The sequence below is a fragment of the Malaclemys terrapin genome, chromosome 7 (genome assembly GCF_027887155.1).
Source record: "Malaclemys terrapin pileata isolate rMalTer1 chromosome 7, rMalTer1.hap1, whole genome shotgun sequence".
Classification (NCBI taxonomy): domain Eukaryota; kingdom Metazoa; phylum Chordata; order Testudines; family Emydidae; genus Malaclemys; species Malaclemys terrapin.
In genome coordinates this window covers 116,096,757-116,114,552 of record NC_071511.1, presented here as the reverse complement: position 1 = coordinate 116,114,552, position 17,796 = coordinate 116,096,757, and the positions used below count along the sequence as shown (strand labels likewise).

General features: G+C 49.5%; 1 protein-coding gene across 3 annotated transcripts in view; it reads right to left on the bottom strand.

The window, feature by feature from the left end:
- Positions 1-3,648: 3,648 nt before the first annotated feature.
- The window catches only part of AFAP1L2 (actin filament associated protein 1 like 2), a 117,968-nt gene continuing 103,820 nt past the window's right edge, over positions 3,649-17,796 (bottom strand). For 2 of the 3 annotated variants that reach the window (XM_054036027.1, XM_054036028.1), the window contains exons 12-18: positions 16,089-16,234; positions 14,706-14,817; positions 12,622-12,834; positions 12,341-12,533; positions 8,651-8,815; positions 7,207-7,400; positions 4,918-5,685 (exon numbers count right to left, since the gene is read on the bottom strand). In XM_054036027.1, coding sequence (XP_053892002.1) covers positions 5,443-5,685; positions 7,207-7,400; positions 8,651-8,815; positions 12,341-12,533; positions 12,622-12,834; positions 14,706-14,817; positions 16,089-16,234 — 1,266 coding nt within the window. In that variant the 3' untranslated portion in view covers positions 4,918-5,442. Of the gene's footprint in view, positions 3,957-4,917; positions 5,686-7,206; positions 7,401-8,650; positions 8,816-12,340; positions 12,534-12,621; positions 12,835-14,705; positions 14,818-16,088; positions 16,235-17,796 lie in introns of those variants that run through there. The other variant, XM_054036029.1, reaches the window with a different exon arrangement.

Below are 17,796 nucleotides of genomic sequence, written 5' to 3'. Positions count from 1 at the left end.
AGCAGGATACATTTCCATTTTATGTACTTAGAGCCTGCCTACACACGCCAAGTGCCCTGCTTTAACTATGTTGCTATGAAGTGGTACAATCCCCTAGTGTGACACGCTAGCCTGGCCTATGCACAATTTCCTTGTGTACACCTAGGGCAATAAGCTATACCAGAAGTTTAGAGGAATAAGCTATGCTGCTATAAGCCACTGTTATACTAGGCTAACTGCATCCACGCTAGGGGTTTTACTGGTATAACTACATCAGTTTAAAAAAAAAAAATTGCACCCTAATGGAAATAATTTGTCAGTACAAAAACTACGGGGGTAGCCCAGCTCTGAAAGGGGGTGTCGATTTGGTTTCTCCGGGTTTGTGATAACTTTACCAAGGAACCCAGCACAAGTGGGGTGAAGCAGAGCTGGATAAGCTGGGCCTTACCATGTAGTTCATGTTGTTGCCGTGATACCGAGCTGAGAGTTTCAGGGAGTAAAGGAGGGATTTTATATTCCTAAAGTGGCGACTCCTTTCTCAGACACACTCAGCAGCTGCTTACTTAAGATAATGGGGTTTTTTACTTCATTTTGGAGCGCAGCGAAGCGTGGGCTAAGACCCACATTTATGACTGATTTTATTTTCCCCCTCTTCCCAAGTGAACCTGTTCCTGGTAGTGTCAACACAAACAGCATGTCACAAGGCTGCTCCCTAGTGGACAAAAGGGATGTTAGATATTTTTTTCCCCTTCTGGGTTTGTGTCCCACTGAGGCACACTAGTTACACTGGTGCTCAGCTGGGGAGATGGAATGGCCCTGGCTCGTTCCCTTTTTTAAAAAACAACCCAACCCTGTTTAAAAAAGCAGCCCCCTACTTTAACATATTCAAATTTTATTTAAAAAAACAACAACCTTGAAAGCGCCACAGGATGGGTCACAGTTATGCCCCAGAAAACGGCATTGAATTAGGAAGACCATGGCAATGACAGAGGCATTCACTGTTTAACGGTTTGGCGGGGGTCAGGACTCACCCAGTTGATGGATGTGGAAAGTGCTCGATGCTCTCAATCCCCCGATAAGAGTTAGTATTAGCTGTAATACCTAGGAATAGCTACAGGACCACTCTGCAGCGACAGGGCACGGAGGATCAAGCTGCTGGTCTTCTGGCTCTGTCTACAAGTAAGAGGCGGGTTTCTGCCACCATGGCAGGAGAAGGGCGTGGGGTGGACCAGGCAGGATGCAATGACTGACACACACTAAAGTGAAGCTCTCGTGTTAGAGGATAAAAAGTGTGTGGGGGGGGAAGAGTGGCAAGGCTCTCATGGGACAGGAAATGCATGATGGTAAAAAATGAAACTTTGGTGGGGCTAATACCCCACGTGTGTTGTGGGGAGGGAGGAAGAGAAACCTGGATTTTTGTCAGACCCTCCACCATAGTTGTGCCTTCGTCTAGGTTATATTTCTGAACGTAGCAGGGGCCAGTGCTAGGCAGGGAGCGGCTTGTGAATGCACTCCTTGTTCTCCAAGGCCCCGAGTCAGCAATGCTTGTGCTTAGGGGGAGACTTTCAAAGGCAAACCTGGCATTTGATGCCTAACTGACTGCCCTGTCTTGCCTTGCAGAATCTCCCCTGATGTGCTTTGCGGAGGCAGGGCCCTAATGCTTTCTTTCCGAGATGGTCAGGGGAAAGTACTGGAGGAAAGGCAGCTAAACACCACTGTACGGCTAGTGAAGATCTGAGGCTTTTTTTAAAACAATGGGAGGAGGGCTTGGTATAAATTGTGGAGTTGGCCTTCATTCGTTCCCTTTGCATTTAATCTCCCACTGAGTAGAGTCCGTTTCAAGGTGACTTCTGGGTGTTAATTCTTTGAAGCCGCGTAAGAACCCTGTTAAATAGCTGGATCCAATGAGTCTAATACAGCAGAACCCCTTTTACCTGATCTAAGTGGGAGTGGGTACAGATTGGCTAATCAAAAAACCAGAGAATAGGAAAGTGTGATGCTGCCACCCCACCTAGTGGCCACTGGTGGGATTGCCTGCTTCTGGCCCTGGAGCCCTGGTTGTTCAAACAATGCTGAAGGCTAAACAATGGAGGGTCGGCCTTCTACTTGTAGTCAGGGCCAGCTCCAGGCACCAGCGCAGCAAGCAGGTGCTTGGGGCGGCCAACGGAAAGGGGCGGCACGTCCGGATCTTCAGCAGCAGGTTCCTTGGTCCCTCTTGGAGGGAAGGACCTGCTGCCGAAGAATGAAGTGGCAGCGGTAGAGCTGCCGCCGATCGCGGCTCCCCCCCCCCGCCCGCCGATGCTTGGGGTGGCAAAAATGCTGGAGCCGGCCCTGGTTGTTATTCGTGTGTGTTAATTGCACCATGGAGGAGCTGCTGACCATGCACCGTGTTAAAGGCTGAGATCACTCTTAGTCTTGGAGAAACACCAGGGCTGAGGAAATCTGTCAGCATCCCCTCTTAGAACTCCTTGCCTGCTGTGCTGGTTAGCATGCAGGAGGCCATGCTGTGGAATTGGCTGCAGGGTCTGCCCCCACTGCTAGAGCATCCCTAGGGACTCCAGTCCTGAGAGCCTCCGTGACAAGAACTGTCCTTTGGTACGGCAGCCTGCAGAACCAGGGGCTCTAGAAAAGCTAATCCAACCTAGCTGGATAGTGAAGGAGCATGCCAGTTCCACAAGCTAGGAAGGCGGGGTGTGTGTGTGTGTGGGGGGCCTGTCCCCAGGATCCTAGCACTGTCATTGAGCTGATTATTTCATTTCCTCTCCTGTTTAAGAGCAAAATCAATGAGCAACAGTTACTATTGGAAAGGGTGGGTGGGACTCAGTCCTTGCCAACCAGGCTTCCCTCTCCAGTTGTAAAAATCCCTAAATACCAGCCAGGGTTTTAGAGCAACCCAAAGCTGCATAATTTGAAGGGGTTGCATGCTACTCTCTCATTTTATAACAACCATTGCTAATAGGCCATCATAGGTAACCTCCAACACTATCCTATTGTTCTCAGTTGAGGCTCTGGCTCTTTGACAATACTCACAATTTCCATAAAGCAAGCTGAATTCAATCTCCTGGCAACAGCTTTTGGGTATATCCCTTTGAACTAGGCTCCAAAACCTGCCCCTTTATAGACAGACAATTAAGCAGGGCTCATCCTTGTATTCTGGCACATGAAAGGCTGGGAAATGGTTCTGAGAAGTTGAGGTGGCTACATGGTTCCTATCACTGACAGTTATTCCAAGACTTGACTTGTAGGTGGATACGGTTTTACACTTAGCTCCCCCTCGTTTCCTTCTAACACACCTCTACTCTGACTTCCTAGGCCTGGCTAATGCTGCTTCCCATTCCATGGTGCAGGTTTCACATCTCAGTAGGAGGGGTTTTTCCCTACTTCTGCATGGACACAGGCTGGGGGTGATAGTTCTGACGAAGTGGTATTCACCCACGAAAGCTCATGCTCCAATACGTCTGTTAGTCTATAAGGTGCCACGGGACTCTTTGCTGCTTTTACAGATCCAGACTAACATGGCTACCCCTCTGATAGTTGAATATAGAAAGCACAGGCCTGTAAAGACAAGCACCACATCCCCCTCTGACTCTGCTCCAAGGGGAGTTCTCACTAATAAAGAAACATGAATAATGCAATGATAAAACTTCAGAGTAGACAGACGCAAACCAGCCCTCTGTACCGTAACAGTCTTGTTTACATCAATCAGGTTAGGAAGCTGATGCAAAGGTTGCCACTTGTGTTATTCTCAGCTGTGCCATGGGAATGGGCAGGATGGTTTGGGATGATTGCAGACTGTCCCACTCCTTCTGACTGAGCAAACGGCACAGGGTGGTGGAGGACAGGATAGCTTGCCGCTCTAACCTGGCCCTTTGCCTACAGATGACTGAATCCTCTGGTCCATGTATGGGCAATTCCAGTCTTTTTAGTCCATCCTTGACAATGGAGTCGTCCTAACTGGTTCCTTTTTTCTCCCATTCCTGCCAAAAAACAACACCACAATCCTCTGTGAAGACAATTCTGTCCCACATGTTCCAGAAAGGAAACAAATAGCAGCATATAATCCTTCATTCTTCCACCTACAGTTTCAGGCTCACTCAGCCAGTGTTCTGAAGGGTTAAGATATTTCAATGGCACCACTCACAGCACCGTAGCCACCTAAGACACCAGGGACCTCTACACCCAGCCATGTTGGTAACCTAAAGTAGACAGCAACCACACCCGCAGTTAGGGACCGGGCCTGAGAGCGAGAGTATTGCACTGAAAAGGAGATCAGCGTTTGTGAAAGGAGTTTTAAGAAGGGTGTGAAGGCAGCTCAGCTACTTTCGTAGCTTCCCCACAGGGGCGTTGTGTGATAAAAGGCACTAACATGGCCTTAAGGGGCAGAGTCTGATTGGGAGATTTTACCTGTCTGGCTGCGATAGGGTAATGAATATGGGGTACGGGGAGGGAAGCCCAAAAGTGCACTAAGCACGTCACACCCCAAAGGGAAAGATAGGTGGGTCCCTACCACACAGTGCTCACCAGCTCACTTTAGTGGGCTAGGCCTCAGTGCTCCCAACTGGATACTAATTTTGGGTACCCAGCCTCCAACTCCATCAAAGGAGCCTGATCGAGCGCTGAGGAGCCCCCACCCATGAACACTGGGCCCTGTTTCTGTCTCTCAAGTTGGGCACCCAAAAAAAAAAAATCATAAGTCACTTCTGAAAACATTGGCCATCGTAAATACAACCTCGGGTTTGTATGTTTGCAGTGTTGGGTGCAGGATAGTAGCGAGACAGGGTGGGTGAGGTAATATCTTTTACTGGACCAACTTCGGTTGGTGAGAGAGACAAGCTTTCAAGCTACACCGACCTGAAGAAGAACTCTGTGTAGCTCGAAAGCTTGTCTCTGTCACCAACAGAAACTAGTCCAGTGAAAGGTGTTACCCTACCCACCTTGTCTCTAGTGTTTGTGTGGTCCTCTACTTAACCGAGGCCACCACATATCACACACACACACCCTTTTACAGAAGTGCCCGCTGAGGCTGAGAGGGGTTAAATTGCTGTCTCAAGGTCACGCAGGGCGTGAAGCTGGGAAGCTGCTCCTGTCTTGTGTCCTACGCATACAACGTGAGCTGTCTTCACCTTCCCTCGCTGTGCTTCAAAGATCAGGCAAGTTTCTGAAGAAGGGAACGTTCAACGGATAGATTGTTAATGCTTGGGTTTTTACATTGTGCTGCCTTCAGCATGACCGATACTGCTCAGCTCAGCGTGGTTGTGTAAATACAGAAAGTGTTCTAAGAGCCATAGCAAGGAAGTTAAATTGCAGTTAGAAGATGAAGATGCCTGTCAGGATGCAGACGCCCACCAAGGCAAAACCATTACCAAGGCAAATCAGCTCTGAGCAACGGCCCAAGGCGCAGAAGAACGGGTCTCATTCCTGCCCGTCACAGGTCAATCGCAATCTGCAGCCGCTTCCCAGTGCTCAGAAGGCAAGACTGGAAGCAAAGGATTTTGAAAGAAGAGAATGGAACCTAATGATGCTGAGTATACGCATCTGTTCCAAGGGGATTCGTTTTGCTCCCCACGTTAAACTGGGCCTTACCTTAGCTTTCTGTAGAACTGTCCCTTTCCCTGTAACCATGATGGATAAAGGCCTGTTTTTTAAAGCTGTTGCCGAGTTGACCGGGGAGTGCTCTGGGCTACTTGTCGGGCTGGCCATTTTGACCTGTATTTACAATAAACATAATAGTCGTCACCAGGATGATTTTGTGCTACTAAAATTCTCACGTCATTAGCCACCCGCTGGAAAATAGTTAACCACTCGGCTGAACTCTAAGAGCCCATTTGGGCCGAGGCATCAACCCAGCAATGAGGCTGAATTGTACTGATGCAATGGCATGAACAGGAGTGTCACATCATCAAGAGGCAAACTGGGGATTACACTGTGGCTCTTTGTGGCTCAATTTTTCAAGGCTGAGTCCCAATGACCCAGTCCGTCTTTTTGGTCTGTAATTTCTATATTTACTAACCAAGTGCACTGCTGGCTACCACTCTCTTTGGCCTCAGGCATCAATATGGACAAGGGCTACAAGACGGGATGGACACAAGCTGCAAAGTTTGGCTCTAATGAGCTTAGGTAGTTACTGGCCATTAGTGTAGTATCTCAGCACGCCTCACGCTCTTTAATGCATGTTTTCTCGCAATACCCCTGTGAGGCAGGGCAGTGCTATTATCACCACTTTGCAGATAGGAAACTGAGGCACAGAGACACTCAGGCCCAGAGCCTCAAAAGGTATTTAGGCACCTACCTCCCCCTTGAAATCGGTGGGTTAATCAGTGGGCATCTAAATACCTTTGTGGGTCTGGGCCTAAGTGAATTGCTCAAGGTCATGCACCCAGCGGCAACGCGACAGGGTGTGGGGGGCACAATTTAAAGGTTCGGCCACCCCCCTGAACAGCTCGGGTTACGCTCCCTCCCCCACCCCCAATAAGCAATCGTCCCTCCCTGCAGCACCCAGCTGTTGCGCCTGCCTCTCCCCGTGAGGGGGTGCAGCTCACCCGGCCTCCGAGGTCATGTGACTGGCTCAGCTCCGCCAGCTGCCGCACAGGAAGGGGGACCGAGCAGGGCTGACTCTGAGTCAACACATGCAGGAGCGGTCCCGCCCCAAGTCCCTGGAGATGAGGTGGTTTCCAGCCATGGCTTCCAAGGGCCCCCAGCTCCTGCGCATTAGCCACCGCGTGGCCCTGGCTAAATCCCTCCCGGTCCCTGTGCGAGACCCGAACAAACACCAGGGCAGGCGCCCGGCCCCATAAGCCTGCAGTGACCTCATGGTAGTGGAATTTGCCCCTCACGTGTGGCCCTAGTGACCTGGCTGAAGGGTTGCAAAAAATAAAAATATAAATCCTGGCAGAAATCTGTGGGGGCATGTGACCCTGTGTGTCCCTCCCCTCCACACACACGTCACCTCTGCATGCACAAAGCCCGTGGCAGAGCAGGGAATTACATTCGGGACTCCCCAGGGCCCAACTAGCACCTTTCATCTCTCCTTATCCACAGTGCAGAAGCGGCAGGATCTGGGCTTCAGGTCTGGGCCCATCCCTATTTCTGAGGCTGCAATCCTAAAATTATATAGTATTCGCTACCGCAGGGGAGATGTAAAGCACTTCAGGTCCCCAGAGCCAGGCCTTGATTAGCAACTCCCTGCCACTTGGCTGGGAAACAGCAGCTGCTTAGCACGGCACGTACCTTGGGGCTTGCGTTCTCCAGGTGTGTGGTGTCCACAGTTGTGCCAAGTGTCACCGGGCCAGACTCTGCTTTCTTCAGGTTCTCTTTCACTTCCACAAGGCTCAGCTCCAGGTCAACCCTCCTGCTCTCTTTCTTTTTGCACTCCTCATCTATTTCCTTCAGCTTCTGCTCCACATTAGCCACCAGGCTGCTATCTGCAGAGGGAAGCCCAAATAAATACACGACCCCAGCTGAGCCGTGGGGATAACTGTTTTTCTCAGGCAAGACTGAGGCGGTCAGTGGATTCCCTGCATTTGTCAGCAGACAGAGTGTAAGAGAGAGCAATTACCTGTGTACCAACCCTTGACGGCTCTATTGTTAGAGGAGGATCTGGGCACTTGTCCCTCCATAACTAGATTTGCTGGGATTGGGCTGGTTAGTATGTGTGACGGGGGAGTCGCATGACTTCGTGAGGGAGGCACAGTGATCGGAATAAGAACACTTATTACTGTACAGTCCGGTGTCCCTTGTAACACGCAGAGTATGGTTGTCTGCTGGCAGCCTCATGCCCTGGCCCCAGCCACTAGTGGGAGACAGTGTCAGACATGCTCAGCCTGTGTATTCGACAAGGAATATTCCGAATCGTACGTGACTAACTTCATAGACCCATGATAACGAGTTAGGGGTCCTTCTCCTCCTAGCTCAGATGCGTAGTGAGTGACCCACACTTAACACTTAACACTGGGGGGAGGGATAGCTCAGTGGTTTGAGCATTGGCCTGCTAAACCCAGGGTTGTGAGTTCAATCCTTGAGGGGGCCACTTGGGAATCTGGGACAAAATCAGTACTTGGTCCTGCTAGTGAAGGCAGGGGGCTGGACTCGATGACCTTTCAAGGTCCCTTCCAGTTCTAGGAGATGGGATATCTCCATTATTATTATTATTATAACACTAAATGCTTGGCACTACATCACTAATTCCCAGGGCCTATTCCCACCCCCACTCTAGTCACCATTATGTGAGTCAGTGCAGAGTGCTACGTGGCGCTTAGATATCCATGGCACCTCCATCACTGCAGTATCTGAGCGCCTCACAATCTTTAATATCATTATCCTCACAATGTCCCTGTGAAGTGGGGCAGTGCTACTATCCCCATTTTGCTAATGGGGACCTGAGGCACAGAGAGGCCCAAAGGCATTGAGGCAGCTAACTCCCACGGAAATAGTACCTTAGGCCCAGAGCCTCAAAGGTATTTGCTAAGTGTCTGGCCCAAGGTCAGGCAGGAAGTCAGTTTTGGAGCAGTGAATTGAACTTGGGACTCCCAAGTCCCAGGCTAGTGCCTGAACCCTGGATGCATCCTTCCTCTCCTGCAAAAGCGCCAGATGGCGCTCCTGATGGTCTCTCTGGCAGTACCTAGGTCTGTTTCAGAACCTGCTCCTTTGAGCTGAAATTTCCCTGAGCTCCTACCTGGGCAGCTAGCTAACGTCTCTTTCAGCTCCCGTCTCTCCTTCCGAAGCTGGGTCAGCTGAGACCGGATTTCCTCCTTTTCCTTCTCCAGCCGCTCCTTCTCCTCTGTGTACCGCTTCACCTCAGCTTCCATCCTGTTCTTGCCCAGTTTGGTTTCTACAGGCACTGCAAACACATCAGCAAAGCCAGACTTAGCCAGGGACTAGGCTAAGGGGAAAAAGTTTTCAGAGTCGTCATTTATCCATGAAAGCAAAGCAATCTATTCCAGGAAGTAGAAAGATCACTTAGGCCTGATATTCCACCATGCAGCTTCAGTGAATTAAATTCTCAAACACCCCTGTGATATATTGTCTCTATTTTAATGATGGAAAAAACAGTCCCGCCTGGGTGACATTTTTCAGCCAAAAATGTTTTCCAGTGAAAAAAACAGTTTTGGCAACTCCGAAACATTCCATGAATTCATGTCAGTTTTGCCAAATTGTTTTGATTAAAAAAATAAAATCAAATCACAAAACAAACGTTTAGTTTCGGTGTTTTGGAAATGAGCCATGTCAGTTTTTCAGTTGAAAATGAGTGGTTTGACATTTCTTTTTATTTTATTTAAAAAAAAAAATGTTTAAAAATGGTTGAACTAGAAATGGAATGGTTCGACTCTGTCAAAACATTTCACTTGACCCACAACATTTTCCCCCAACTTTTCAATTTGTCAAAAATTTCAAAAAGTTTTGTTTTTGGATTGACCCAAAATGAGAATCCTCCCACCCCAAAATTTTTGGCTTGCCGGCAGACTGAAAAAATCCCTTATTTTCACAGCTCTAAAACAAAAAGGCATCAGTGGCAGAGCCAGGCTTAGCAATCAGGAGTCCCTGGTTCCCTGTCCTGTGCTTAAATCACTAGGCAATACCATCATGACATATTCCAGTCATCCCTGGAGAGCGGTTTCTAGATAGAAAAATACTGTAGTTTAAAGACACAATTGTATATGAGCTTTTAAAGGACACAACCAGTTTAATAACAACACTGCTCTGAAAACAAGCCAAGGCCCAGCTGTTCAGGTATCGCTGGTGATTTTGGGGACATCAGTTGCTGAGTGCCCACCCTGAATCACCTGAAAGGATTTTTTTCAAAAAGAGCTGAGTTCCCATCCTCTGGAAAATCAGGCCTCTTGGAGGTAACTCACATTAGCCACTACCAAACTGCAGCACCCAAAATCTCTAGTGACTTCTGAAAGTCTTGGCTCGAAAGTTTGTAGAACCACTACTCCATGGCTTCTAAAGCCAGCGCATCTTAACTGAGGAGCAGCACCACACTGTCATCCTGGGTATGCAAATTGGGAGGGGCGGGGAACCGGAATCCTTGTTTTGAAACGTTAACACTGGTGATTTGGGGGTGGTCGGGGCAGGGAGGAGGACTGGAGCCAGGTTTACAACAACGTGGAAGGAGGTGGCTCTCTAATTCATACACCTAAAGTAGCTGTGTTTAGAGAGGGGACACTGCAGGCCTTGCAATATGTCTGCTGAGAGTCCCAGAATTTACTTACTCCTCCTGACGGAGATTCCAGCACCTCTGGACACAGTTCGTGCTTTGTTCCAGGTCTACATCCCTTAGCTTTTAGGCCCCGTTAGGAATAGGCTGTGTCTATCTGAATCTTGAACAAGGTGTCAGTGTTTAATGTCTATTTCCGTCTCCCTCCAAATCCAAACTGTGGCCACATCCTGTCACCCACCATTCTCCCCACCTCCCTCCGCATTTCCTTCCTGTCCCAGCGGCCAGAGCATTCATCCACACCTCAACTCCTTCTCCTGCACCACTGATACTCAGGTCCCTCCATCCTCCATCTGAAACACTGCAGCCAAAATCCTCTCTCTTACCGACCACTTCAACCACCCTGTCCCATCTCTGAATCGCTGGCTTTCCATTGCGCTACACATCCAACACAAACATCTTCTCCTTGCCTTCAAGGCCCTACAACATGCAGCCTCTGTCTACATCTCTGACCTGGCCTCCTCCTGCTCTCCCTTTACCTCTCCTCTCCCCACCAATGCCACCAAGTCCCCTTCATTGTCTTCTCTCACCTCTGTCTCCATGTGGCACCTTATGCATGGAAGCCCTTCCCCAACCCATCTGCCAAACCACCTCCATCTAATCAAGTCCTCTTCTCACTTCTTCCCTCACCCTGGGAGATGTGGGGAGGAGGCAAGATAACCACTCAGCTCTCGTGTCTTACTGAATAACCATATGAGCTTATTATGGTCCCCCTTCCTCTGCTCCTCCCCACTTCCGTTGTCTGTTTATGGCTTGCACTTGTTGTATCCTGTTAGTGAATGTGACTTTGCTTCTTTCATGAGAGGCCAACCCCATTTTAGGCCACTCAGAAAGTGTTATGAATACATGAAACAAGTGTCTACGCCTTTAGCCTTATCCCCTTCAAGGGGCTCTCCATGGCACAGATTCTTGCAGCAAAGATCCTTTAAGCCCATGTCTGACCAAGAAACCAAGTGAGAAGAGGCTTCAGACCCTTTTCCTCTTCACTACCTCTCCTTGGAGGGGTGTGGTTCTCTTTGGGGCATTTACCCAAGCAACAGTAACACTTGTTTGGTCTTCTTGAAAGCAAGATTTATTAAAAAGAGAGAAATGCATTTTAAAACAAAAGGAACAGTTTTTCAGAACAAAGCTAGATCCAAGCGTTGCAAAAGCGAATCTGGATATGGTCCCCTCAGTTTAGTTACAGTGAAAAGAAAAGACGTTCCACATTTCAAGACATAGCATTCTTCCCTCTGACTCTCAGGGTCAGACGTACCCTCTGTTTTCTGTCTCTTAAGGATCTCCTTTTTGTGCCCAAGATCTGCTTTGCAAGCCCCGTGTCAATCCTTTTCAGCATTCAGCAGCTCTTACAAAATGGTTTAAGCCAGTTGCTGTGGTTTATCATCATCATACTAGATGGCTCCCACCCACGCTCCACCCCATGGCCCCCTCGGAGGAAGTCATCATCCTGTCTCAAAGGCAATATCCATTGTATACTTCACAGTCATTCTCCCTTATTCCCATTGTCCTTGGGAAACTAATCTGGGGGAGGGATTCCTGGTCTCTTGCCTTTTCAGAAGGCTGGTTGGAAGCTGTGTGTCCACTTGAAGGCAGACTCATTTCACCTTTGTATCCTTCCTCTCCCCTGATTTAAGCAGCGGTGTTAATTTTGAGACCAAGCCGACATCTCTCTCAAAGGCAGTGTGCATTTTTGCCTTTACCACTCCCTCTTGCCAAGCCTTCTGCTTTACATTATCTACACATGCCCGAGCCAAAGTTGCAAGCGTCCACTGCAGACCCACTTTACAGGTTTGGCCCAGATTGGCGTTGTGGGTCCCGAACTCATCAGCACACACATTTTTCTTTCTTTTGCCCCCTACCATGCTTGGACCTTTGGAGCCACAGCTGAGGTCACCAAGCAGCCATTTTGCCGTAGCCAGAGGGAGGAAAAGCAGCGATCCAGGCTGAAATGGCTGCACAAAGGTTTGGGCACTACTCAATGCCCTGCAGGGTCAGGCCCTTACTCACCACTAGCAGATGAAAAACCACCATAAGATCAGCCAAGTGCAGAAAACTTTCAATTCTAGCGGTCAGATAAGTGGTGGACTTTGTGCACCCATCCACCATTCTCTTTGGCAGCATAGTTATGTTGTCTAGTGGACCCACCTGTATTTGCCACCTTGGGCCATTCCACTTTCTCTCTGGGCACCGACGCTAACTGTGGACTGGCTGTAACTGTGCGAGAGGCTTTGATGTCAGAACTGCTCTGGGGGAAGGCGATTTTCTGCTGCTGCATCTGGATTTTGACAGTGGTTGTCTTTGATGGTGACTCTTCCGGCTCCATCTTCTCCTGAAGTGTCTGTTGAGAGAAAAATGTTAGGATTGAATTGGCAGTAGGGACTAATCACCTGATGACTAATCAACTGTCACTGGAGTCATTACAGCACCTGGTCTGGGATTTCCATTGATGTTCTACGGGGCTCTGCTTCCTTAGCCAATAGGGGTGTTTCCGTTCCATAGTCAACAGATGGAGAGAGTGGAGGTGACGTCTGTGCCGGTTTCCTGCCAGCAGAGTGCAGGAAGGATTTAACCGGTGTGAGGTCTAGGTACACTTTGTCTGGGTCCTCTTCGTCTTTCCTTTCGCTTTGGGGTATTTCTTCCTGCAAAAGAGAAAGTATAATCTGAAAAGAATCCTGACTAAACCCTGCTGCCAGGCACAATCTCAGTCTCACGCTAGGAAGCAACAATGTTGACTTGGTTGATTTGGGGGTAACATTTACATACGCGCCTAAGTCTAAGGCCCAAAGTCTCATTGAAAGCCAGTGGACTTGGACTCCTCATAGGATTTAGGTGCTTTTGAAAATGTTACCCCCTCTCTCTCTCTGTTTTTTTCAAATGAATTGAATGATAGCAAAAAGTGTTGGCCTGAGACCTGCAGTGAATGGAAACCAATTTGTTGTTATCCTCAGGTCTGGTCTAGTATGGGAAGGAGCAAGACAAACTTCTTCACGCTGTCCATCCTAAGTAAAGGATGTTCATACAAGAGCCTGTCTTCCTGGTCCGTGGCCATTCCAATGTTTGCAATGATGTGTTGGTCAAGGTTCTGCACTCAGACCACCAGCCTATTTCACTCATACCAGTGAACAGCTGTTAAATGGCAACAATTTTCGACCTCGACCCTTCTGGGCTGAATTCAAAGCAAGCAAGCCAGACAGGAAAGACTCTGTATTCCACTAACAATTCCCTAAGCCATGCGAGTCCAAGTTATTGCTTTTGAATAAACAAGCTCGGTAAGCAGGTAGGCACACTCCGCAGGGAAGAAAGGGGAATTTTCCCAAAAGATTTAGCAAATTTCCCAAGGAGCAAAGGGAGTTTGTCTTTCAGTGGATGCTTAAAAAGATCTCCCCTTGCATTGCTGAAGCAAACCTTGGCTGTACAGTGAGAAATCACTATCCTTATAATGAGAGGTATCTGCAATTCAAGCAGCCTTTATCCTTTAGCCCAGAAGTATTTTGCTGCCCTGCTCTGCTAGCCAAATATTCATGCATGAGACTATCTTCAGCAGATTGTAGCTGCAACGCTACCATCTAGAGGCCACAGGGTTCAATGCAATTACTTGTCTCAGGGCATGGCTACACTTGCAGTTGTAAAGCACTGGGAGTTAAACCCGCCTTCGGAGAGCGCAGCAGGGAGAATGCTGCCGAGTCTTTACACTCTCAGTTGGAAGCGCACTGGCATGGCCACATTAGCAGTTCTTGCAATGGCCACAAAGAGCAGTGCATTGTGATAGCTATCCCAGCATGCAAGTGGCTGCAACAGGCTTTTCAAATGGGGGAGTGAGGGGGTGGAGTGTGACAGGAAGTGTGTTGTGTGTATGTGGAGGGAGAGAGTGTGGGTTTTGGGGGGGGCTGAGAGCATGTCAGCATGCTGTCCTGTAAGTTCAGACTGCAGCAGACCTCCCTCCCCCCACGCCTCTCTCTCAAGCAGCATTCCTTTGTTCCGGAGCAGATAAGCAGCCAGCTGTCAGAAACGGAGCTTTGAAAGGGCATATCCGCATTCCTACAGCGAGTTCAAACCAATGACAAGAGTGGCCACTTGACTTAAGGGGATTATGGGACGTTTCCAGAGGCTGATCACAGCGCAGTAGTGCAACACTTCGTTCACACTGGCACTGTGGTGCTCCAGCCGGGGCGCAGCAAACGTTATTCCACTCACCGAGGTGGAGTACCAGCAGCGCTGTAGCCATGGAGTCAGAGCGCTCTACGTGCCTTGTCAGTGTGGACGGGTAGTGAGCTAGGGTGCCTGGGGCTCCTTTAATGCACTGTTATTCGCAGGTGTAGCCAAGCCCTAAGAGTCTGAGTGCTCTCTAGGGACTCCCCCACCCCACCCCCCAAGGTATTCAGCCGGCAGATCAGCATCACCGCGGAATCACAACAGCTTTAAAGCAACTCTCATTCTTTCAGCTGCTCTGAGAAAAGGAATAAGCATGTGGCCCGACTAGCAGAAGGCTGCTGCCATTGTAAAGCCATACCATGGTTCCTTCCGGCGGGTCCACATCATCATAGAGTTCCTCCTCCTGGGTCCTTATCTTCGGCAGGTTATCGATATAGGTGTTGGGCTCACAGCACTTCCTTTGCATTAAGCTGTAAATCCCAAGGCGACATACTTTCAAAAGCTGCAGGTCGTCCCCGCCCCCGTGTTCCCACCAGGGCTGGGAATCTACATGCTGCAGTGGAACCTCCAGCCCCACCCCTATGCGCCAGGCGCTCCAGAGTCTGCCCTCCACACTGACTCCACTGCCAGGGGTATCCTCTGTGGCCAAGGTAGGATTTGCTCCTTAGTGCAATCCACAGTCTCCTTGCCTCAGTCCCGCTTGTGAGCGACAATGGAGGAGAGCGAGCACCACACTGCCTTCCTGAGAGCCCAGCGAGGTGTCTGCCGCTGAGCATCAGGAAAACGTGATCTGCTGCTCTTCTTTTGAGATCAAGTGCCTCATGCGTCACACATAGGGTTACCATACGTCCGGTTTTTCCCGGACATGTCCGGCTTTTTGGTAATCAAACCCCCGTCCGGGGGGGAATTGCCAAGAAGCCGAACATGTCCGGGAAAAATACCGCCGGCCGGGCACTTCCCCTCCCGCGGCTGCTGTGCTCCCTACCTTGACTCTTCTGCTCTGTTTAAAGCCAAGCTGCCCGAGCGCTACTGGCTTCAGGCAGCCCCCTTGCCTCCGGACCCTGAGCCGCCGGCCAGGCACTTCCCCTCCCGGGCTCCGGGGGTGCAGGGTCCAGAGGCACAGGGGCTGCCCAAAGCCGGTAGCGCTCGGGCAGCTCGGCTCTTAAACAGAGTCGAAGAGTCAGAGGAGGAGCACAGCAGCTGGAGCCCGGGAGGGGAAGTGCCCGGCTGGGGGCGCAGAGTCCGGAGGCATGAGAGCTGCCCGAAGCCCGAGCGCTACTGGCTTCACGGTTTGCCGGGCAGCCTCCAGACCCTGCGCCCCTGGCTGGGCGCTTCCCCTCCCGGGCTCCAGCTGTGCTGGGGAAGCGCCGGCCGGGGGCGCAGGGTCTGGAGGCTGCCCGGCAAACTGTGAAGCCGGTAGCGCTCGGGCAGCCCTTTTCGCATGGCTGGGAGGGAGGAGGGGGAATGCGGGGCGCTCAGGGGAGGGGGCGGAGTTAGGGCGGGGACTTTGGGGGAGGGGCGGGAAGGGGCAGAGTTGGGGCGGGGCCGGGAATGGGGCGGGGCCGGGTCCCGTGGAGGGTCCTCTTTTTTTATTTTTTAAATATGGTAACCCTAGTCACACAGCCACCCACCAGCTGAGGGCCGGACTCCATTCTCCGACCTGGTACCCCTCACCAGCTACAGAGCTGCCTAGAAGATCAAGGAATTTTTCAAAGCCAAAAGTGCTGCCACTGTGACTTACAAGAATGAATTCTTTGCAGCACTCACGATGCAGGAAATCCTGTCAGCATCAACATAATCATAGGTGAATTCTTCTGGGTCTGTTTTCGAGCCTGACTCTGATAAGAGGAGGCCCAGCCAATGGCCCATTTCCTCAGACGACTTGGCCTACAACAGAGCCAAAGAAACAGATTTTTATGGCTGTAACAGCAGTTTCCAAGATGCTTAATATGCTTTAGCTGGGAAGGTAAATTGCAGATTTATTGGGGTCTGTTAGGATAAATAAACTGCAATGCTTTGAAATTAAGCAAATTGACATGGGATTAAGGTCCCACATGTAGACTTTATAGTTAAATTTATATTTTAAACTAGAGTATTTCTAAAAGCAATTCCTCATTTACCTCCCTGCCAAGACCAGGGCTCTGAGTTTTCCCTGTTACAGTGGAGGAGATCTCAGCGGCCTATAGCCTCACCCCTGCTGGAGTCTTTCAGGCAATCCAATTTTGCAGAGGAAAGACTGAATTTTCATTCTTTGACCAGTAGAGGGCAGTGATAAGACTTTCAAGATTGCTAGTATTAGGAGACCTGCGCATAACTTGAATAATGAAATCTGCAGGGTCTCTGAACAGGACAAGTTTCAAAAGAACTCGGGCTGATTTATGGGTCCGAATCAAAACCCTGTGTCCAAACATCCACTGACCACTTTCTGAGTGCCTGGGAGGGAGGTTTGAAATCTGAACCCCAATCCAGATCAGGCTTTGGAATAAGACCCATGTCTTTGTAATGAGACGCACTGAAACCCTCGATGTTCACCAACAGCTTGAGCCACAGTTCATTGTTTGGAGTGTTCTCAGTCCAGATAGGAACTCTGTGACTTGAGACCATCTCCTGTGGAACTCCTGGTTTCAGATGGCGTCCACCTGAAACACTGCAGTGTCAGCATGCTGTCTTGTAAGTTCAGACAGCAGCAGACCTCCCCGAGCGTTCAAGCTGAGCGTTGCTGCTTGAACCCCAATATTTCAAAGAAACAAAGCAAAACTGGGGGGGGGAGGGGAGGCAGAGAACTCATGTCAATCAAAACTGGATAAAGTTTGCGCAGATCCCTGTTGTTAAAAGTCAACAGGTCTTGTATAGCCCTAAAATTAAGCAGATTTTTGTTAAAATCAGGCAAAATGTGGAATCTATATTTTGGACTCAATTCTTCCTCCACCTCCCATCCCAGTAAAATTAGTGCAACCTGGAAACCAGCCAGTGAGCTTGGACTTTGGCTATGACACTCTGATGAAGTTTAGTTTCCCCCATTTACAAACTGCTGTTATCTTTTCAAACACCTCTTCAGCTTTTACATCTGCCAGCAGACATATGGTCTGTGATTTACTGGGCACCTCAGACATACAACGGTCGGTCAGCTAAACAAAACACCTTCGGACCTTGTGGCAGTCATTTCAAGCAAGCCTGTTGTTTAGCTATAAATATTCCACCCACTGGAAAACACAGGAAATTGCTCACATTGTCCTCCTCCTACTCTAATCATATTGATGTCAGAGGAAACTAAGATTAGAGATAAACAGCCCAGGATACAGGCAAGTGAAAGTAGCAGATCTGAGTAGATTCACTTGTGCTTTCTGGGCCAGAACCTAACGGGTGTAAGTGAATGGCAAGTCAATGGAGTTGCACCAATTTATGCCAGCTGAGATCCTGGCCTTTTAAGATTAGTGTTCTTCATAATA